The sequence below is a fragment of the Kwoniella bestiolae genome, chromosome 4 (genome assembly GCF_000512585.2).
Source record: "Kwoniella bestiolae CBS 10118 chromosome 4, complete sequence".
Lineage (NCBI taxonomy): Eukaryota > Fungi > Basidiomycota > Tremellomycetes > Tremellales > Cryptococcaceae > Kwoniella > Kwoniella bestiolae.
This window is the reverse complement of record NC_089244.1, coordinates 1693457-1715548: the sequence shown is the minus strand read 5'-3', so window position 1 is coordinate 1715548 and position 22092 is coordinate 1693457. Positions and strand designations below refer to the sequence as shown.

Genomic DNA, 22092 nt, shown 5'->3' with positions numbered 1-22092 from the left:
TGAGAACAGCATAGAGCACAGCGAACCAATATCGGTGTAGTCCGTCTATGGTGTTCTCTTTAGTCATCATCGATGAGCGCCAGCCAAGTGGAGGTGGATTCGAATTCGGCACTGCAAGCTTCGAGAAGGACCCGATTCCTTTCTACATCTTGTTCACTGGCACAATCAGGTCACAGAAACATTACGAGGCACAGCATCATGGACACCCCGACTCCAGCAACCCCTTCGTACCCACCTACGCCGAGCTCGCCAGATCTGCTCCCGGAGATGAACGATCTGTCGATCAACCCCTCTTCCACCTCTGGTCCACCAGGTACGGCAGAGAATGACGAGTTGGAGAAGTTCAGGAATCAGTGGAGGGAAGAGGTGAAAGCTAAAAAGGGGGATAAACCTGAGGAATCGAAGGTTAAAAGTAAAGACAGGGAGAGAGAAGTCGAAGTAGGTCCAGTCAGATGGAAGGGTAAAGGTAAAGACAACAGTCAACCAGACCTACCATCTGAGCCTACTCTAGAAAAAGAGAATCCTACCCATACTATGAACCAGAAATCACCTGAAAAGACCAGAATAAAACTACCATCCCCCACATCACCTAAGAAACCCCTCAAATTCATTCCTGGAGAAACAGTAGATCTAGATAAACTAGATTCGCATCTACTTTCAACGACTTTCACACCTTTCAAAGCCCCTTCTTCAATCAATCGCCCAGCAAGGTTCAACGGATCGATAGCGCCCGAGGGGACGGAAAGTGCTATTCAGATATATCAACGGGCTATTGAGAGTGAACAGAGTGGGAAGTTGAATGAAGCTTTGATTTTGTATCGGAGGGCGTTCAAGTTGGATGGTGAGTGGTCTGATCCTGCTTATAAGATAGGGAAGAATGAGTCGTGATGTAAGATACATGGGAGGTGGTCCAGCGGTCTGACTCTCTTTCAGATGTGAAAGGCTCTGGGTCTCAATGACAAGGCCATCACTGATGATTCGATATCCCATATAGACGACGTCGACAGGACATACGCCCGATCACTCAAATCCAAATCCCTCTCTTCTTCCGTTCAACATCCATCCTCTGACGCAGACATACCTCCAACACCCTCTTCGACCGATATTATCTCACCTGCTCCACCGACGATCGAACCATACTCCTTCGCGAGGCATATCCAGACTGCCCCAGATTATGAAAAATCCCATCCTCCGCCTTCACTCCCCACTCCCACTACCCAGACCACATCCTTATCACCCTTGACTAAGCTATTCAACGACCTCCCCGTACCACCCTCAGAACTATCTTTCCAGCCAGAAGAAGAAGAACTCCCTTGTCCTATAACCAAACTCCCCAGCGAACTATTCGAACCTATCCTAATGAACCTAGATGTAACTTCCATAGAAAGGTTCGGATCGGCATGTTGGAAATCGCGTTGGCTCACTCACGTATCACTTACATGGAGGAACATTGCTGAGAGGATATACAGACCGCCTGCTATGTTGCCTCCTCCTCCTCGACCTGAAGAGACTGTAGAGAATGGTGATTTCCGTGAAGACGATGATGAGGGGGACGCACAGAGAGGAGAAAAAATGGTACCGCAGATCGGGGTGAGAGATCTGGTGAAGAGACATAGGAATGAGTGGAGGACGACGGTAGTTGAGGAGGAGAGGGTTAGGATGGATGGGTGTTATATTGCTGTTTGTCATTATATGTGAGTTTGGTTGTTGCGACGGATATAGTCTATCATCATGATGCTAAGTGATTTTGGATACCGGCTGATAAAGTGTGTTGTCATATAGTCGTCCTGGTGCAGGTGACGAGTGGGTCACAGTGAGTTGATCGCGGACAAATAACGCAAAAGACCTGTGTAGCTGACATACGCGGTGTCCTTGAATCAAGATCACACATATGAGTGAGTGTTACTCATATCTCATGTCTCGCTTTCCACTTGACGCTCATTTATCCATTTTACAGTAACATATCATCGGTTCCTGCGGTTCTACCCAGACGGCAACGTGATATCCTTCCTTACGACTGATCAGTGAGTATACAGCTATTAACGAAGATCTACCAGTTTTTTTTCGTATTTGACCGCTTGCTAAAGTCCAGATACCTCATAGCCCATCAGAGATCGTCCCCTCGCTCCGTCCCTCCATAAGAGGCAAAGGCCTTCATTTTGGACGTTGGCGCCTCATCCGATCAGACTCGGATGAACCCACTACCACCACACAGACAACGACGAAGGACGGTAAAAGATTCGCCAGGGTCGTCGTCTCTGATCTACTTGAACCGGGTAATGAGAACCCGAAATATGAATTTGAGATGGAGTTGATCTTGAAATCTACGGGCAGAGGGAGGTGAGTGATGCCACTCTCAGACTTGTCAGCACTGTTGCACGTATCATGTTGGACCGAGATGTCATGCTGAATTCTGCATTGTTGCTCAGATGGAACAAGCTCGAAATACTAGAATATAGATCTATAAACCTTCGGACTGGAGAGGTACTGGCGCTGGCGCTGAAGCATCAGAAACCGTTTTACTTCTCGAAGTGAGTTATATCACTCTTCTTAACGAGCGATTCATCATCGAGAGGAAGGGTAGCAGCTGATTGGCATGCTTGTTTGGACGTAGAGTGAGGTCGTACAACCCACCGTTATAGAGTATACATTGCAAATGGGCAATCGGGAATCGGCATCTGAGTAAATCGGGTTCAAACATACATGAAGATTGAAGTGTATAAGAAGTCGGTTCATTTGTTGTCATGTATCGGGATGACCACAACCCACATATCACACGATAGCATCGCATCGCCTTATTCATTTAGGCCTAGACCTGACACCCTTCAACGTTCGCCGCATATTATTCGCTGCCAAACTCAGATAATTCTTCCCCGAAATTGGCTCATGACCCAATTCCTCACGCACCCTCTGAGCAGCCCAAGATTCATCTTCCAGACTCAGTTGTCCAATAGAACCCAAACTCTCTCTGTCTCTCGTCCATTCCTTCTTATCACTATAATGCACCCAGACATACTCTTTGCCCCTTCTAGCAAGCACTTGCTTCGAAGCTTCTCCCAACGCTTGGTTCATCTCCGTCAAACTCTCTTTACGCGATTGGCTCTCTTGGTCCGCAGAGGTATGTTTCCTAGATACGGCCAACCTGAAGGACTCGGCGAATTTGCTCTCGAGGATGGAGGCCTCTATCCCATCGTGTCTCCTTTTCCTTCGTTCTGTCTCTTCCGTCTTGGTGGATCGCTGGGATTGCGATTGTGATTGATAGTATTGAGGGTTCAGCTTGACTTCGATATTTACAGCCGGTGCGCGGGTGTAGAACAGTTTGTGGAACCAGCCATTATATCCACTATGAGTTAGCATGAACCCCTTTGGGATTTGACCGTGTGCCGTTCGTAGGCCTCGAAGACGCTCGGGAAGTATGGAGTCGGACGATGTGAGGTGGTTGGTATCGGTACCGGCACTCCATGTTGGCATCGGAGTGTAGGATATCTTCGGTTCTTCGATGTAATCGGGAGGAGGGCTGTTAGTACTGTTCCTACCATAAGTTGATCGGTACGGGCGGTAGATTGGTGGCTGTTGTGTGGGAGCTGAACCTGTTGGACTACGACTGGCATTCCAAGGAGGAGGTTGCCTTTGGTGATGAGTAGGAACGTCGATAGAGTCAAGATGTTGGTGATGATGATCAAATGTTCCGGTCCAAGTTGACCTTGGCTGCCAAGGCCTAGGAGGAAGAGGGGGTGGATCATCCGTTCTTCCCGGAGTACTTGTCGTCCAACTATTCATCCTCGGACTGGTAGTTCCAGACCAGCCCCATCCATCGTGTCTGGTATCGTTCATACCCGTGTTCCTCCCACCGCCACTGGTATTGTTGTACTGAGACGGATGGAAAATGTGTTCGTTGGCATCCGGATACGAGAAGTACACTTGAGTTCTCCCTCCTGGTCCGGAAGCTGGCTGTCGGTAGGTAGTACCCATGTGTGGTGAGTGGGCATAATCTGTCGATCCTAATTCATGATTATCACAATGTTATAGAACAGAAAAACATCGTATCGTCAGTGAAACTCGATGGAACGACCTGGAGAGAAGAAGAATATTTACTATTTGGGCGGAAATTAGATGGGACGCCAGGGGTGTTGGAAGACCAGAAGGACATGACAAGGGGTGTGATAAGTATTGGTCAATGCGAAGTTGTGGGGTGGTTTGTCTGGTCAGGGTGTAGTGGTGGTATGTCACTCATGAGAGGGATTAGCGATTATAGATGGTTATAGGCATTTAAACAGTAAGCCCGCTCCCCAATGCATATGACTCTAGGCTGTGTGCACAGCAGAGCATTGAGAGGTAACACATTTTCGAGTCAGTGGGTCAATCCTTTCAGGATCGATTTGCAAACAAAACGATTGGGTGAGTGGCAATAACGGTTAGAGGTGAGTTATTTGATGGGTTATCCTTTGTGCGTGCCCAATGACAACACGTCAGGTGATGTGATTATTCCTACTGACTTGGATCATCGACTAGGATCCGATGCCCGTCAACGAGATGTGTATTATTACTACATGCACGGTTGGAGGGGTATATGATGCAGGGGTATATGTATGGATTGAATAAAAGCCTTGATGGTGTAAGGGATCTGCAGGTATTTGTGCAATATATTGGTCAGTTCCTCGGGACGGTGATTTACCAGGGAAATATTACTCACAACTAGCCACCGTGTAATGTAGAGATGAAGACGATCTCATCCCTATCCCTCAATTCATACTCTAATTCACCTTCCAACTCCCAATCTGCGTCGTTGATCAGGACCAATATACCTGGACGACTGTTGATATGCAGAAACTTATCAGCTCAGTATGATTGGTTAAAGTGACGAACACTCACACTCCATCCCCATCCCCGAACATCTCTTCCCTCTCACTCAATAGATTCGATTTCATCCATTTCACCAGATACCTCATATTCACAGGCTGCGTCGCGGTGTTATCGTCATTCGGTATGTTTCGCGGTATATGTATCTTGTGAGATGGTTGTGAAGAGAAGAGAAGGTGTAGTCCTCCGCTGTGAGCGATTATCATCGATATCAGCTCCATTCTTTCCCTCTCTGTTGATGAGGAATGCAAGGTGACTCGACTCACCCAAACTCAATCTTGATCTCTATCGTATCTTCCCCTGCTGAAGGTGCTTGAGGTGGTTTGACCAGACTCTCCGGATGAGCTGCGGAGGAAGAGGTGTAGCCTAGACCGTTTGAGGTGGTTATGATGTCGTCTGAGGTTGACATTGTGGTGTATGTTATGTTCTGGAGATAAGCTTGGAATGATAGGGTCAGAGGAAAGATTTAATGTTCAGTTAGTTGACTTGATCCTCTCTCTTTGGCTTTGTTTTTGCGATGATACTGAAATTCCATTATAAGGCCTGCAGTTTTCCCACGGTGGGCAAGAGTGAAATGCCACAAGCTAGGGCTTTGTGTATGGTGAACCGGTGATTCTGTATAACTCCGTCCCTCGTGTGAGAAGGTGAGTGTAGCCGATGAGCTCCGGTAGGTCGATAGCGTCAAAGACGTCAATGATAGTGTATTCATATACCTGCAATAGCAAACCAAAAAGATCCCAATACATTGTCAGCATACCAACGCTAAAGACATGTATGGTCAACTCCGTGTAGCTCGCTCAAGAGCCGTACGCTCTTTCCCCCAGAAACGAGTAAGTCCGGTTCTACCTCCTTTCCAGCCCTGATGTCATACTCACGCCTCATTGCTCGCAGTGCTACGCTACACCCCCACCCCCACCTCCTCCGGGATCAGGTCTCCCTCCCAACCCCCCTCCATCACTCAACACCGTCCCAATCCGACCAGTCACCGTCCCACCTACCACGCCCACGCCCGGATCCTCGACACTGGCTTCTGCCAAACCCCCACCCCTCACACCCCCTCCCAGAAAACCCAGAAATTTCTTCCGAAGATTCATCATCTACACCTCCCTCGGAGCGGTAACATTCTACGGTCTGTCGGGATACGTCTCAACCCGTTCAGAGGGGTACAGGGACTTCTTCGTATCTACCTTCCCGGGTGGTGAGGCCATAGCGGATTTCGCGGATGATAATGGATGGCAGTCCCTTGGTTTGGGATCTATAAGCAAGAAGGCCGTCGAATCGTACAATACCGCTACTGGGAAACTCGAGGAGACCACCACTCAAAAGATAGAACGAAAGGCCACTGAAGCTAAGAAGGAAGTGATCTCTGCTGGTGAAAAGGCTAAAGCCAAGACTGTAGAAGCTAAGGATGCTGTGGTCGGAAAGGAGACTACCAGTCAGAAGATCCAACATAAAGCTCAGGATCTGAAGGACAAAGCTATCGCTGCGGGACATAACGCTGAAGATAGATTAAAACATCTCGCTCATGATGCTAGGGAAAAGGTCGATCAGGTCACGAAGGACGTCCCGTTCAATTTCTCAGAAGGTGTAGAAGGTATTGTTAGGGAGGCTGAGAAAGCTCTGGGATCCGCCGAATCAAAGGCCACCAAGGCTGTACACCAAGCTGAAGATACTTTGAAGAAGGGGGAACAGAAGGTTGAAAGTGCTGCTCACGATGCCAAGGAAGCTATCAAACCCCATGCTACCGAGTATGAAAAGGCCGTGTCACCTTACCAACAACGATCAAGAGAATTAAACCCTACTGGTGTTGTTCCTCAGAAACCTTCGTACGAGGGTAAGAAAGTATACAATGGACCGGAATTACCATTGGGTTTCGAACCTCCTCCCGGGTACTACATCCCTCCTCCAGCTGTCAAACCGGTATTGACGGAGGAAGAGAAGATCAAAGAGACTTTACCATTACTAGGACCCAAAGTTAAGGAATTCGCCTCTGAGGAACCCATAATCGAACAATTGGCTTCGACCATCGATTCACTCACTACTTCACTCTCGACCGCTTCGGGCACTGGACCTGGATCTTCCCCACCTTCAAATGAGGCTACCAGTATTTTGTCGAAGGCTCAGGATGACTTGACGGCGTTGAACAAGAGGTTGCACGATGTGAAACTGGCTGAGAAGCAGAAGTTGGAGCAAACCGTCAGTGAGAAGACGAAGGAGTTTGAAGCGCTTTTGAAAGGGAAGGAAGCGGATTGGACCAAGTCTGCACAGGGTTTGAAGGAGTCTTGGAACAAGGAGAGGGATAGTCTGGTTGAGAAGTGGAGAGGGGAGTTGGAAGGGGAATTGGAATCGCAGAGACAGGGTATCGAACAGAGGTGAGTGGTTGCGTGTTACTTGTCCTTTTTGAGTTAAGATGAGAAATGGTAACTGATATTATTGACAACCCCGCTTAGACTCCGAGACGAAGTGGTCTCTCAAGGTATCGAGCTCCAACGAAGATGGTTACGATCCATCAAGACCCAAGTCGAGACTGAGCGAGGCGGTAGATTAGCCAAATTGGATACTCTCACCACATCGTTGAAACAGCTTGAACGAGTCACCTTGGACAACTCGGCTCAATTAGATGATAATGTCAGATTACACAAGATCTGGTCTGCCCTCCGAGCCGTTCAGAACAAAGTTGACTTAGGAGATGTCTCTTTCGACGAAGAATTACGTGCTCTTAAATCCCTCTCTTCGCCCGCCGAAGCTGATGTAGAAAAGGGTGAGAAAGTGATCTTGACCACTTTGGGACAACTGGAGAAATCCGGTATACCCACCACTGGAGTCAAGTCCTTTGCGTCCCTCTCGTCATGGTTCACCCAATCCATCGCACCTAAAGTACACTCTTCCTCTCTCGTCCCTGCCCCTGAGGAGGCCGGTGTGATGTCTCACCTGGCCTCCATGGGATTATCCAAATTGCTTTTCCGACCTTCAGCTGGGAAGGTCGATGGGCAGAATGTAGGTGCCGTGTTGGCACGGGCGGAATGGTGTTTATCTGAGAAAGATCTGGACGGAGCTGCCAGAGAGATTAATACGTTGAAAGGGTGGCCTGCGAAGTTGGCGGGAGATTGGTTGAGAGAGGCTAGGAGGAAATTGGAAGTTCAACAGGCTCTTGAGGTGGGTCATACTTCTTCTTGTGTAATGGAAAACTACTTGTTTGGGATGCCGTGAGAGACGTTTTGCTGATCATCTTGGATTCCGGTTTAGGTCGTCGCTACTGAGGCTACCTTGAGTTCCTTGTTACTTGTGTAAATGGGGTGGCACGGACAGATAGGGGATTAGGAAATTAGCCGATATATCACATTACACATTGGATGGGGATAGCATCCGAGAAGGAGAAAGGAATAAGGACCGAGTCACTAAGATTATAGAAATGCGAGTAAGAGTCAGTAGGAACGATTGGATGGGATATATCCAAATCATGCATCATTGTTTGATCGATTGCGACATCCATTTTCCTTACCGTATAATCTGAGTTATTTGCATATGGTTCCCCATTCCATTCCAGCGAAGTGAACAATGAAATTAGCCGGTGATGCGATGCGATGCGATGGGATACTCTAGTGGGAAAAGCCTTGGCGTCATCAAAGATGAGAAGAAAAGATTCTTGTGAACCTTATTTAATTTGGAGACGAGTTTACCCTTAACAAACCTTTTGCTAACCCCACCCCACCCTATCCTGCTCTGCCCAGCAGCTCATCCCCCGAATCGTGTGCAGAGGATATGACGCCGCAGTCCACATTACATTATTCCACAAATAGATAAGAGGCGTGGATCCAAGTTGGTCTTGGTATTGATGGCACCATCTGGGAATTGGATTATGGATCTGGACGGTATTGTAGCCAATTGCATGATCATGTTACAACTATAGAGTACGTACTCTTCCCGGATTGTACTGTACAAGGAAACAAGCATATTAAGTCATTAGGAGGAAGGGGTTACTCACCAACACACACAATCTGATCACATCAATATCAACATCAACATCAACATCAACATCAACATCATTATTGTTTACTCGTACTCTTCATCACAATCACACCTATTACGAGATCAGAGATCATCATCACCTAAACATTCCTCGTACATATACATATCCATATATCCCTTGTACATAATATAACATCGCATATTCCCCGAGTCATACTTCACATTCCTTTCGAATCGTATACATTCCTATAATACCATATCACACACACATAATGTCAAGTGAAGAGACAACATCCTCGCGGAGACGATCGACAAGATCGACGCGCACAGCTACCAAGAGTCCAGGCGCACGACCACCTCCATCGATACGCAAGAAGAAGAACGCGCTAAAGGAGGATAATCACACCTCAACGATCGTAAATGGGGAGGTGGTGGAGTTTCAGCCGACTTTTGAGATTATCGTTCTGGGCAGTGGGGGTGGACCGCTCGAGACGGATTGTTCTGGGTGGGTTGTCCCTTCTCCATATTCCATGATGGGCTGGAGAGTACAGGTTGACTTATGACGTCGAATGTAGATATCTTGTAAAAGCCGCGAGCAGCTCGTGGGAAGATGGTGTATTAGCTTTGGAAGGTGGTGCGTACATTCATCTCAACTAATCTAGAATGTTACTTCTGATGTTGATACCTTTCTTCCGAACAGGCTCAGGACTAGGCGCACTGGCTTCGATACTTTCCAACCCCACAACCAAGGCATCTACCCTCTTCCCAGGTTTGCGTTTCCCACCAGGGTATACCACACCGTTGTTGCAGGCTGCTCATGTGTTTTCGTTCCTTGCGTGAGTCGACCCCTCATCTCACACATCATTCTCCAGGTCAGTGAAACCCCAACGTAACTCCTTATACCCACCAGAACAAGACTTGACTGACACCACGTTCTAACAGATGCTACCTAATAACCCACGCCCATCTAGACCACGTCGGTTCTCTAATAATGCTATCCGGTTCTGTCCCCCCCAAATCGCACCAACACACCCAACCACCAACCAACGCCATATCCCCTTCCAAAGAGGCGAAGGTCACCCACCCCAGACCACACGTGTATGGTACGCGTAGGATGCTGGTCAAGCTGAGTCAGGCGTATCAGGGTGGACTGTGGCCCGAGCTGGGAAGTTGGGTACCGGATAGAGAGGGGGATACATCGACACCGCAGTCTAATGGCAACGGCATGGGAAGGAAGAAACGGAAGGTTGAGGAGCAATCGGTCAAGGGTCCGAATGGCGCTGTGGACGTGACGGAGGAGAATTATGATAATTCTTGTTTGTTGTTTAGTCCGTGAGTGTACTCGTTCTGCTGCCTTGATGTCCAGCTTCACTCGTATGTGAAGAAGGTGCTAACGACACCGTGATGGTCACAGACTAAGCACCGAACGAGTCCATCGACCCCTCCACCCCACTCTGCCCATCTCATTACTCACCTACCCTGTGGCTCACGGATGCACCTCCAAACACACATACCAATCCTCAGCAATGTTCATACGGCACGACCCATCCGCTATCACGCAGTCAACGCCTTCTACACCATCTTCCACTTCGTCCACTAAAACCAAGGGAAAAGGAAGGGAGTTTCTGTTTTTCGGTGATTTGGAATCGTCTTATCGCAGTCCGGGGGAGCAGAACGTAGATGTCGAGAGAGGACGGGAGGCGAAGGAGCTGAACGATGTGATTTGGAAGGAGGCTAGTGGGACGTATAAGGATGGGAGGCTGTGTGGAATATTTGTAAGTTCGTCGATCATATCAATTCATACATGGCGTTATCCTATCTCCTCGTTCATGTGTATTTTTGGCTTGTTCAACCTGCTCTGTAGACCAGATTCTGGTGATAGTGGGATGAAGCTAAATATATTCTCGCACCCAACGCAGATTGAATGCTCTTACGACTCGTCGAGACCTGCTCATCTGATGTTTGGGCATCTGAGCCCGCCCGGACTGTATCATGAGCTGAAGACTTTGGCTTCGTTTGTGTCGAAAACGGATGAGTGAGTTCATTCATCTGAAACAACCTTGAAATGGTTTGGTTAGGGCTAGGGAAGAAGCGATATCTTTCTGGTCAAAAGGGGTAGGGTTGATAGATATGTGAATTGCCTAGACGCCCTCTGAAAGGCCTCAAGATATTTGTAATACACATCAAGGACGCCCTCGTCCCTCATCCATCAGGTAGGACAGCGAGGGAAATTATCATGTCTGAATTGAACGAGTTGGAGGCGAAGGGACAATTGGGAGTGGAGTTTGTGGAGACCAAACAAGGGGATAGGATTGGTGAGTCTCGCTTTCGTCTCTATGGGAGGACAAGAGAGACTGGGCTAATTACATGTTGTGACTGTAGTCATATAATGGAATCTAATTCGAAGGTAGACGTGATCAGGAAAACAGAATATCATATCAATCGAAGTATAATATAGTATCTTATAGTGAAACTTGCAACAAGAAGTGACGGGCAACTCCAAGATGACAGCGTCAGGGCCGATGGAAATTGTAAAAAGCACAAGGAGAATGACAACCGTGTGATGCTTTGTTGTATTCATGTAATGCTACTGCTATGTCCGTGAAGCATTGGTGGTTTTTGAACACTGTGCTCGGATCATACCGTTCAGTCCAGCAAATGACATCCAGACTGTATATCATTCGTATCATAACACAGGGATCTTTGAGCCAGACAAATAACGATCAAACTATTTCATGGACATATACGCAGGCCAGACAAGATCAAGTCTACGTCTCACCCTCAATATATGTATCTACAGTACAGTATCTTATTTTATACTTTCTTAAGTTACTTGAGCGCACAGACGTGCCGAGAGTAGGGTAACCTTGGACGTGGCGCCGATCAGGAACCGATTGTTTGTTTATGTGTGTGTTAGTTCCACCGGATTGATGTTCAGGGAACTAACTGAAATTGAAATTGGAATGAAATGAATTTCGCCGAAAATGGAATGGATGTTTGTACAACTCTCGTCCTGGTGGACACGAGTGAGTCACTTCCTGGAGGACGTGGTCCATGCATTTAGAGAAGCTGATGACGTGGGACTACTGGTACTGTATATTAGTCAAAACACTTTCTTTCTCTCATGGATGTAAACCCAGTCCACTCGAACGGAAATTAGTTATACTCATACTCATTGTATAGATGCTTTGTTTTTCTTGAATAATCGTTTCGCCGTCTCGCTACCGGAAATCTCAAGTGGACCAACAAAATAGAATCCTGGGCAAGATTGAAAAGTGATCATAGACGCTCATCTGTACCTTTTGGAGCCTCGGGCCCTTCAACCAGGATCTATCCACCGTCAGAATGCCTAGTAGAATAGGATTCACCCCTCAGCAGTTGAATGATCTCACCAAGGGGGGAATTCAGAAACATATTGGATTGTACCTTGGTCCAGTGGTCTTAGGGTGAGTTGGCTCTTTCAGCGAAAGGTCAAGTACGGTATATGCTGATCTCCCAAACGATCTACCCCCCAACTCATCGACTCACCACACTCTCTCTCCATTATCATGCATTCTCTCACCTTTCCTGGTGCAACTCATAACAGCTTCGCCTTTGACTCTATGCTATTAGGCTGCATCATCCAGCAACTCATATGGAATATCATCTGGTGTCCTTCCGACCGGCTTTTCAACAAGATCATCCTTTTCTCCGCGGTGTTGCTATCGGTGATAACGACCATATTCAACGACTGTTTCTTGTTTCACGCGTTTGCGAGTGGGTTTGGGAATTGGTATAGGCTCATTCAGCTTGATTGTGAGCTTGGTTCTGTTCTGTTCTGTTCTGTTCTGTTCATTCATCCCATATCATTGGGAATAGAGGATCAACAGAACAGTAAGAACCTTGGGTTCCACTGGATAATGGAAATGACCATGCTAATTCTGTCGTCGGTCATGGATAGATATCAGATGGTTTCCTATACTGGATTGTGCGACTGTGACTCTTGTACATGTGAGTTTGACCTCCTCATTTCAAACAATGACTTATCTCAAGTTCAATTTGCCCATCAAATACTGAAGTAATCCAAAGCTGATGTTTGACGATACATTTAGATATTCTACCTCGAAAGAGCATATCAACTGCATAACAGGTCCAAATGGGTTCCCATAGCGGTACTACCTTTCCTGTAAGATCCACACCCCCTCGAATACCGTCTGTCTACCTAATGCTGATTCCACTTATTGAACATTAGACTGGCAAGTACAGGAGGAGCGATAGGTTCCACAGTGATGCTTTACACCCAACCGGATGCGTATGACCTTTCAGTGAGTATCCCCTCTCATTGCGAGACAATCGATTATTGATTGTGTTTCTTGCAGAGCACCAAACCAGTCTTCTACACTTGGATAGGAGGTACTCTCATCGTCGATCTCTTGATCACCTCAATCATATTTCATAAGTTGATTAGATCGAGGACTGGATGGTCAGATACGGATCTGATGATTAACAAGTTGATTACGTGGGTGATCCAATCCATCGCTTCTACTCTTTTCACGAAATTACGAAAACAGAGTTGCACTGACCGTGAACGAATCCGAATCCGACAGTATCTCGGTGGAAACGCAGCTGCCTTCTTTGATCGTCGCTATAGCTTTTATGGTTTCCTACGGGGTAAAACCTGGTGCGGGCTTGAATGTGTTTTTCGAGTGAGTACATCATGAGCTGTCAAAAGATGATGCTATAGAGAACCGAGCGGAACTTTTGCTATGGAAATCAACCGTTAGTGCTGACTTCGTATCCACTTCAGACTATTCCACCCCAAAGTCCATGTCGTAGGATTATTAACAGTCCTCAACTCCCGTAACAAACTAAGGAACGAGCTGAACGGTCCTTCTAAAGTCAAGGTATGTCATCTCTTCCATTGAAACTTTGTCTCGACCTTTGTGTTGTACAGTCAATTAATTGCACCTTCCAGGAAAACACCTTCCATGCCAAAAAGCCCAAGGCATCAAAATCAAAACCAAAATCGAAATCGGGAAATAAGGATAAGGATATCGAAAATGACATTGATGATAACCCAACCCAACCAACAGTCATACTAGTAAGTTCTCATCCGTTGCTTATCAGATACCGAAGAAATGATACTGAATTTTGTTCGACGTCGTTAGGAAGATGGGTTGATAGTTCCTCATTTGGGTACTAGGGTGGAATCACCTATAGACGATGAAGAGTCGGGCTTAGCATCAGGATCAGGATCGGGCTCGATGATTTTCTTGCATGAGCAGGATAGTCCGTCGATCAAAGATGGTCTTGCAGCGGGCGGGGGATCTACCATTGGTGTAGAAGAGGGCTTTAACAACAATGTGAAACAGGGCTAGGAAAGATTCTTCGTTGGATGAGATCATGTAGAATTACGGATTCTGTATCGTTTAGTACTGTATATATATTCCTTTTGGTAACAGCCCATCTTACCGCCATGGAAGACCCAGTGTATAAGGGTTGATTGAGGAATATATCATTGGGGATTGACGGTGCTATTTTTGATCTTCCCCATGGCGCATAGCGGTCATGCAAAGCACAAATCGCGCACCTGCGAACGTCCCTAGAAGCACCACCCCAAAAGATGCATGCTTAAAACGAGTGCATGCAAGCAAAGCCATCACCCCAAATAAGTTATGCCATGTTACATATATGTCCCATCATCAGGCAACCAGTCACCTTATTTCTTCTTCTTCGAATCATCGCTTTCCCGAATCCACCTCTTGGGTATACCCCTATTGACCAACGCTTCAGTTATCAGTTTGACTTGCGATCCTTGAATTTGGACTTCTTGGAGGTTTAGTTTGGGGGATGAGCCTTGTAATGGTTGGACTAGAGTTACATGTGTCAAGTCAGCAGCTGGTCGTTTTCAAGATACGGGGATAGTCTGGGATCGAACCGACTCACCAGACGCACTCCCAGCACATACTTTTCTCATCTCCTCTGCGAACCCATCTGGATCGATATTGAACGTTTCCAATCCGTATACGTGAGTGACGGTCTTGCGTCCTTGGCGGGTTTTGACAGTCATAGTTATGGGTTGGAGATTTCCTTTCCTGCAAGTTCTCCACTCGTATCAGTACATCGTACTGGACGACCATCGACGTAGCAGTATGAACAGCAGTGGGGTGGCCGGACTCACTTGATTACCCCTCCCAAACTGACACTCCAACTAACTCCAGCTTTTAATTTCCTCATAACCTCGTCCCTTGCCATTTTTTCTCCAGGTTCAGGCTTCTTGATACCCACTGCTCTTCCCAGTTCGTCATCTAACAGGACATATCGGTGATCCGACGGGTGAATAAGGGAGTGTTTGGTGAGGTAAGAGTCCAAGGCCGATTTGAGTTTTGACGGATGATGCAGAGTAGATTTGCTAAATCATCCCCAAGATTGAGTCAGTCTCTTTGCTGAACATTGTGAAAAACAGGTGTTGAGAGGTGCTCAAGCGTCACGATCACTCACTCCACTCCGGCAGCCTCCCAAAACCCTATAGCACCTCCAGAAGGCTTCCACAACTCCTCAATCTCCAACTCCTTCCCCTTTCCCTTATTGCCTGCATTGCTCGAATTGATAGGCTGAGCGCTCGTCCCACTTCCTTCTCCGTCGACGCTCAAAGCAGCCTCTCGCGCAGCTTTCTTAGCTGCTTTCTGTTCTTCCTGGGCTATCGTAGTGTGCTCGGTATGGTTCTGTAACGATGGGTGATTGGGATCATAGCTGTAGGAACGTCAATTTAGCCCCAGCGAGACCATCGCAATGCCTATCTGATGTATTGGAGTTACGGAAATCAGTGAAAGGCGACGGTACAACTCACCTCTGCACGATCACCTCACCCTTGGACTCCTTGATCTTCAATAACCCCTCTTTACTAACCTCTTTCATCCACTTTGTCAATTTCTTCCAATCGCTCTTAGCAATCACTACGTCCTCTCGCCTCTCTCTGGGAATGTAAGATGGTCGATTAGGTAAGACATGTGCAGAGTATAGTAAAGATGCTGGGATAGGGAATGAGGTGTTCTGTAGGGAAGTCAATGCCTGGAGTAGAGATATGGAGAGTAACGTTGAGATCTCGGAAGAAGATAGGGGTTCTGATGAGGATTGTGGTATCGTTGGAGCAGAGTCAGATTGATGTGATTCGTCCGTAATATTCAGATTTTCGATGGGAGGGGGAGATGTAGACGTGGACGCAGAAGTTTGTTCGGGTGGTGGGGAGAGCGGTGAGGTAGGTATTGGAAGCTGGAAGGCGGTCAAAGAAGGTTTACTACCGAGTTCCCACAGACTGCAAATGGAATACAGCAGACTTTGTCAGCTATTCTTCTTCTCTGTCAGGGGTCTGCTGAGCAGAAAAACAGGTCACTACATTCCACTCACTGGTCATCAGTAATACACAGTATATCCGCGAACTTCCCCTCCTCCTTCTCCCCGCCATCGTTCCGCAAGTTATCTATCCTCCTTTCCAGAGCTCCCTTCATACCTCCCTTGGCAGCTACCCTCCCTACGCCGATGTACGAGACATCCTCGGTCCCATTAGAGGGGGACGAGACGAATGATACCAGCTGACCCTCCTGTAGATCGGGTAGTAACCATGGTTTCGATAGATTGCGGACGGCAGGTGTGAACAGTGGTGCGCCTGTCAGTATCGGCGGTGGGAGGGGGTTATGTATCTGGATGGTAGGTAAAGGGGGATGAGGTAAAGGTAGGGATAAGAGGTATACTAAAGTACAATATTAGCTCAGTGGTTTACAATGATCATTGGAATAAAAAAGGGTAGCTCACAGGTAGGTATATATTCTTTGGAGTTGCGGCCAGATACCATCCAGAGGGGATCACCATCAGCTGTCAACCAGAAAGTCTACACTCCAAAAACATTTCAGCACATACTTCTCCTCTGTCATGCCATTGAACAAAAAACTCGACGCACCCCCTCAGTCCCTACGCTGGTCTCAAAATTAGCAATCCTCACACCCTCAGGTAAGATCATCTTCCCCAGTTCCTTTTCTGATATGCCTTCTTCATCCCCATCCTGACCTCGATTCGGGCCAAGGAGAGAAGGATATTGCTCGTATATCGCATTGAGTAGCTGACGCCTTGCCGAGGACCGTAAGGGCGTAGCGTTCGATTGGTGCGCCAGAGGTTTCTTGAACATTTCGACTTCGACTTGAGTATAGCTTTTTCCTCACCAGCTCCTACTGTATTACCTGGATCAAGAGCAGCTAGGATTGGCAAGTAAAATGATGAGAATCAGTCAAGAGATGGATAATCGATGGTATATTTCTTTGGCAGTCCATTGTTCTTTTGACGATGGATTGATGTCATCCCCACGGGGTAAGCGAGATCCGACAGACACAACATGGTCACGAGTATTCATTGGTAGATATGAGTATGCTATACCTCCGCATGTCAAATACATAACAACAAGGTCCTTCTAGTATCTTACAAAGCATCCATCTATCGTACCGAGCAAGGTTTAATATCATTCACTTCCAGCCTTCTGCTTCTCCCTCTTCGCCCTCCAAGATCCAAACCAACCAGCCACCACTCCCTTCTTCTTCCCCTTCTTCTCCTTCGATCTGATTTTCTGAAGTATATCATCATGTCTACCGATCGCACTACTATCCTCCCTCTCAACTCTATCTTGATTATCTGGCGTATTGGGCTCATCATCCAGATCCGTCCATATGTCCCCCTGGGTACTCTCCCTGTTAGACTGCTGCTGTATCTTCTTAGCTTCCCTGGCAACTTTGATAACTTCACTAGCCTTGTTTCTCTCCATCGAGCTCGAGAAGAAACTTACCAGGCCTACCCAGATGCTCAGGCCGTGCAATGAGGTATTATGCGATGAATCGAGTCGGTCCGCCATCAATGCTAGTTGTCGTGCTTCGGCCTGGACATCACGCGGACATGATCAGCTTTAGTATTCCTGATGAGGTTGAATCGAGAAAGATAGTACACGTCAAACGACTGCAGGGTTTCATAATGAAGAAAGATCAGAAGTCAAATGGTTATATGGCACTCACAAAATCTCTTCTCGAGATGATAGCGCTAGGCGGCGGAGATTCCCCATTCAACGCCCAATTCCAACTTTCCGCAGTCCCTAGCACCGTATCACCCTCTTCATCCTCATCCTCTTGTTGATCTTGATGAGCATGAGCCAGATTCTTTATACTTTCCTCCCCCTTCAACTTATCTTCATGCGCTTTCTTGAACAACTCCGCACTCATCTTACCACTCTCCTTATGCGCGATTTTCAAGTTCTTCTCCCTCCGCTTCTTGACGTTCTTCGAGGCTCGATGATACTTCTTATCCCATAGAGCCTGCCCATTGATGTACCGCATGGCTGGTCCCTCTTTGATGTATCCTACTTCGTCCAGGGGCATTTGCATAGCTTGTAATTCCTCTGAAGATTCCAAAGGTCGGATGATCCCGGTGGTGGATACTCGCTCACGTATCATATGGTTTAAGAATGGCTAGTTACGGATGCATCGTTAGCGATCAGTTCAGCTTGGAACATCGTTGTGCAGAATTAGTTTCTGCCGAGCATCGTTCCCCTCGTTGTCAACAGATTCTATGTTGATTGTCTCCTGAAGGTGATACCCAACTCAAGCGTTACCAGAATCACAGAAGCACTTACATCATCTCCCTTGTATATCCCCGCCCATCCCGCCTCACCCTCCTTGGCATTCCAATCGTTCAAGAACGTCTTTCCCTCCTCGAATCTAGGTCCAGAATCATCTCCACTTGGCTGACTGTTCTCCCGTTTACCACCGTCAATATTAATTCCCGTTCTACTACCACTACCACTCCCATTGTTTGGATTGGGTGATGGAGGTAAGATAGACTCTCTCCTTTCCGATCTGCGCTCGAAAGAAGCTGTCGAAGAATTGAAGGACGATGCGAACGATACATTCCTATTTGGAGTTTGAGAGTTGATTACGTCTAAAGCGTCTTTCGAGTATCTCTTACTTAGGGGAAGTTGGGCAAGAGTTTCAGTCTTGCTTAGACTCAGTTCGTCGCCCAAGTTCAGGTCTAGGACTGGTGATTTCTTAGGATGTTTACTGAAAGGGGACGACAGAGACTCTTTGGGTGACATAATGGCAGGTGTAGTCGTTAAGACATTCTCGATAATTTTCTGACTTGATGTGACGGGGGTCGATGTCCCGTCAGAAGAATGCTTGGAGGGTTTTTGTGGAGTCTGTATACCCGATAGAGCATCGATATTGCCTTTGTGCGTCGAACCACCTGAGGTACCGGAGCTGGAATCTTTCGGAGTAGCAGGGTAAGATCTTGAGATGTATCTGGAACCGGGTGCCGAAGGAGTAACGTATCTCGCAAAACTTGCGATCGCCCTGAACGCTCCTCGAGAGGGTCGAGTCATCGATAACAAAGGCAAATCGTGACATGCGCCTGAGTGGAGAATCAGCCAACAAGTCGTTGGAATGAGGATGGAGGTAAGGGATCATCATAAGTTTCAACTAATACCACTCACCATCGTATACCTGCAAATGCACATTAGTAGCACTATGTTTTTCTTCGATTCCTTTTAAAGAGGGCAACAACTCTTTGACATCGTCTCGAATGGGATAGGCATCTGGATTGGCAGCCTTATGAGCTCTGAAGTAAATTTGAATCGAGATGAGCTGATATCCGAGTCTTCAGAGGTCATTACAGCCAACTCACAAGAATATGATCTCATCCCTCAACACTTCTTTGTCACCACACATGATGAATAAAGGTGGTAGACCTCCTAGATAACCAAGTACAGGGGATACCCAAGGATGGCATAATTGAGCATTCGTAGCATACAGCTGAATCTGCGTGTCAATCAGGATTTCTTCATTCTTGACTGTCAACTTTAGAGGTGTATCGCATTGAGCTAAAGTACATGGTCTCATTTCATTCTCTCGCTTCTCAACCAAGGTAGGGAACAATCCAGCAGGATTGGCTCGTGAAGGATTCGAAGTGGGTTCGGTTTGAGGTTCAGGGTGCTTGTTCTCTGATTTATCTGCTAGAGGATGCAGATCCGATTCACTCTGTTCTTTCGACTTCTCTAATCCGCCTGATGGATCCGACGTCTTCAAATTTTCTGGTACACTTGTCTGTTTCCCAATCGTAGGTATATCGTCGACAGGTCTCTTCTCTGCTTCTGTCAATACCTGATGAGCTTCCTCGGCTTTGTGGGGATGGTGGTGCAGTTTGGATACGACTTCTTTGACTCGACTTCGTAGCCGCCTCTGTACTTCTTCGGTCAGCATTGGTGGAGGCGGTGGCCAAAGCGATGAAGGTTTCTATGGAGATGATCATCAGCAATACGCTCTGCTCCCCGACGGAATCTGGCTAGCTGAGCTTACATGAATGAAGCCATAAGGCGGCACAATGTCCTGTCGTATATCAGCGACACGTCTCGCAATTCAACCAAGAAGTCCACCTACTGTAGCGGTATTCTGCAGAATGCTAGGGAAACTGTGTGTCAAATCGGACCACTACCAAAATTGATAAGCTTGTATATTCCGCTCGAGCAATCGAATGATCTCACAGGACTGATCAAAACCGCACCCGCAGGCAGCTCTAGCCCTTCTGTATCTCTCAAAATCTGCAACAATGCCAGACAAAGACCTCCACCAGCGCTATCTCCTGCTAGTATGATGCTCTTGGGATCTACAGGACGATGTTTCGCTTCTGGAGGGGGATTTGTGAGGTAGAGGTAGGCTGCCAAGCAGTCCTGAATGGCACAGGGGAATGGGTATTGAGGTGTCTCTGAAATTCACAGTAAGCGTGGGTCTCATACAGCAATGTGAAGTGAGACTTACTCCTATAATTCACGGCAAAACATCTTCCATGCATCTTACGAGCATATCGCCAAATGGTATAACGATGGGTATTGATTGAACCCCAGTAGTAGCTGTTCGGGCCATTTGAGAGGATTACTCTACGTACTCGATGGAAAAAGAAAAACTCACGCTCCTCCATGTACTTACAAATGATCTTGCATCAGCTGAATGAGACCATCGGTTTGCTCGTCTTCACTCACTGTATAGCATACATCTCAGCCTGTCCATTTCCGGACGAACTGATCATCCATACATCCGTCAATATCAACTTCGCTGCATCGATGCGCAAAGTGCAAGATTTGCATGGGGGACGAAACTCACATTCCCCTTCCTCCTCCTCATTCACACCCTGCTCCGCTCGTTGTTTCTGCTCCCTCCGCTCCTCCGCTACGACTTCCTTCCAATCCTTCTTCATTACGATCCATTCACCCTCTACGCCCTGTCCAGCACGCACCTGCCACCACTTCGTCCCACCGGCAATCTTATACGCCATCTCTTCACCTCCAAAGCCTTTGATCATATAGTCCGCCGCGTCATTCAAGGAGAAGCGCGGGATCGTTACTCTGTGTACGCCAACCCATGGTGGAGATGGAGTACGAACCTGGCCGAATCGCTGGAGGGCAGCTACGGGATATCTACAGATTTATTTGTCAGCTCAGTCCTTGCGGTAATGCTGTGATCCGGCAAGCTCACTTGGTAGCTATCTCCAGAAAAGTCTACGTCGTCCATCTTGTGAGCTCAACTTGCTGTGTGCAGCGAGGAACATAAACTCACCTTCATGAGAACGAACGCTATACGTGCATGATGAATTGAATTAGCTGGACTTCCGTGATATGAGAGCAGCTAGATAGCTTACCCTCATCATACATCAAATCCTCTCTGGCTTTACCCTTATCAGCCGCCGGTCTGGGTCCGATGAAGTGTTTGAAGAGGGTTTCAAGGACCAGTGGTCCAGCTGAATTGGTCATTATCGATAATCAGCAATGTTTCCCCACGTAGGGGGATACACGAGAGGAGGATAAGAAGGCAGAATATAAATGCATACCCGTAGCAAGTGCTTGAGGAGTGAGGAGGTCTGGCATTTCGGGCTACTTGCGTGCGCTTTGTACAATGTTTGATGTGAAATGAGTCCGAGTTGACAAAAGGCGGGTCGAGCGTTTCAGCGGGGAATAGCTGGCGGATGTAATATCAAATACCCAACAAGGATGAAAGTGAATTGACAGTGAGGGTATCACGGCTGATCTCCATCCTTGGTGAGGTGGAGAGAGAGGGTTTCATAAAGAAAAGAGTCAAGATGATGAGAGTGACGGTGACGGTGATTGACTGTTGGATGTTGATTTGTTTACGAGTGCTCTATCTATCTACAGGTTAAATAACCACGTGCGCCCAGAGCTGATTACATGAGTGACATTGCGTCATC

The 22092-nt window shown here is 47.2% G+C and overlaps 8 protein-coding genes across 8 annotated transcripts; 4 read left to right on the top strand and 4 right to left on the bottom strand.

The window, feature by feature from the left end:
• Nucleotides 1-198: 198 nt before the first annotated feature.
• I302_106218 (uncharacterized protein) lies at nt 199-2642 on the top strand (the record flags this gene model as incomplete). The annotated part of the gene is made up of 8 exons (XM_065870232.1): nt 199-841; nt 995-1694; nt 1783-1813; nt 1883-1895; nt 1958-2024; nt 2104-2340; nt 2430-2531; nt 2615-2642. The coding sequence occupies 8 exons, from the start codon at nt 199-201 to the stop codon at nt 2640-2642; spliced, it is 1821 nt and encodes a 606-aa protein (XP_065726304.1).
• Nucleotides 2643-2799: 157 nt separating this feature from the next.
• Nucleotides 2800-3972, bottom strand: I302_106217 (uncharacterized protein; the record flags this gene model as incomplete). The annotated part of the gene is made up of 1 exon (XM_019191962.1): nt 2800-3972. The coding sequence occupies one exon, from the start codon at nt 3970-3972 to the stop codon at nt 2800-2802; it is 1173 nt and encodes a 390-aa protein (XP_019046592.1).
• Nucleotides 3973-4695: 723 nt separating this feature from the next.
• I302_106216 (uncharacterized protein) lies at nt 4696-5269 on the bottom strand (the record flags this gene model as incomplete). The annotated part of the gene is made up of 3 exons (XM_019191961.1): nt 4696-4813; nt 4873-5049; nt 5127-5269. 3 exons carry the CDS (start codon nt 5267-5269, stop codon nt 4696-4698), a joined length of 438 nt encoding a protein of 145 aa, XP_019046591.1.
• A 361-nt stretch (nt 5270-5630) lies between these two features.
• I302_106215 (uncharacterized protein) lies at nt 5631-8151 on the top strand (the record flags this gene model as incomplete). The annotated part of the gene is made up of 4 exons (XM_019191960.1): nt 5631-5690; nt 5752-7232; nt 7311-8016; nt 8107-8151. 4 exons carry the CDS (start codon nt 5631-5633, stop codon nt 8149-8151), a joined length of 2292 nt encoding a protein of 763 aa, XP_019046590.1.
• A 950-nt stretch (nt 8152-9101) lies between these two features.
• Nucleotides 9102-11219, top strand: I302_106214 (uncharacterized protein; the record flags this gene model as incomplete). Its single annotated transcript, XM_019191959.1, has 8 exons — nt 9102-9334; nt 9405-9463; nt 9530-9665; nt 9772-10161; nt 10244-10604; nt 10749-10864; nt 10975-11144; nt 11212-11219. 8 exons carry the CDS (start codon nt 9102-9104, stop codon nt 11217-11219), a joined length of 1473 nt encoding a protein of 490 aa, XP_019046589.1.
• A 955-nt stretch (nt 11220-12174) lies between these two features.
• Nucleotides 12175-14186, top strand: I302_106213 (uncharacterized protein; the record flags this gene model as incomplete). The annotated part of the gene is made up of 10 exons (XM_019191958.1): nt 12175-12275; nt 12416-12624; nt 12770-12819; nt 12921-12994; nt 13061-13133; nt 13188-13327; nt 13416-13514; nt 13616-13712; nt 13784-13909; nt 13977-14186. The coding sequence occupies 10 exons, from the start codon at nt 12175-12177 to the stop codon at nt 14184-14186; spliced, it is 1179 nt and encodes a 392-aa protein (XP_019046588.1).
• A 341-nt stretch (nt 14187-14527) lies between these two features.
• I302_106212 (uncharacterized protein) lies at nt 14528-16990 on the bottom strand (the record flags this gene model as incomplete). Its single annotated transcript, XM_019191957.1, has 8 exons — nt 14528-14679; nt 14755-14903; nt 14990-15220; nt 15310-15561; nt 15659-16123; nt 16216-16558; nt 16621-16696; nt 16766-16990. The coding sequence occupies 8 exons, from the start codon at nt 16988-16990 to the stop codon at nt 14528-14530; spliced, it is 1893 nt and encodes a 630-aa protein (XP_019046587.1).
• Nucleotides 16991-17317: 327 nt separating this feature from the next.
• On the bottom strand, nt 17318-21754 carry I302_106211 (uncharacterized protein; the record flags this gene model as incomplete). Its single annotated transcript, XM_019191956.2, has 16 exons — nt 17318-17728; nt 17862-18311; nt 18476-19248; nt 19331-19455; nt 19522-20129; nt 20193-20222; nt 20274-20324; nt 20378-20598; nt 20652-20743; nt 20802-20814; nt 20873-20911; nt 20994-21307; nt 21366-21388; nt 21447-21463; nt 21529-21627; nt 21718-21754. 16 exons carry the CDS (start codon nt 21752-21754, stop codon nt 17318-17320), a joined length of 3303 nt encoding a protein of 1100 aa, XP_019046586.2.
• Nucleotides 21755-22092: the final 338 nt, after the last annotated feature.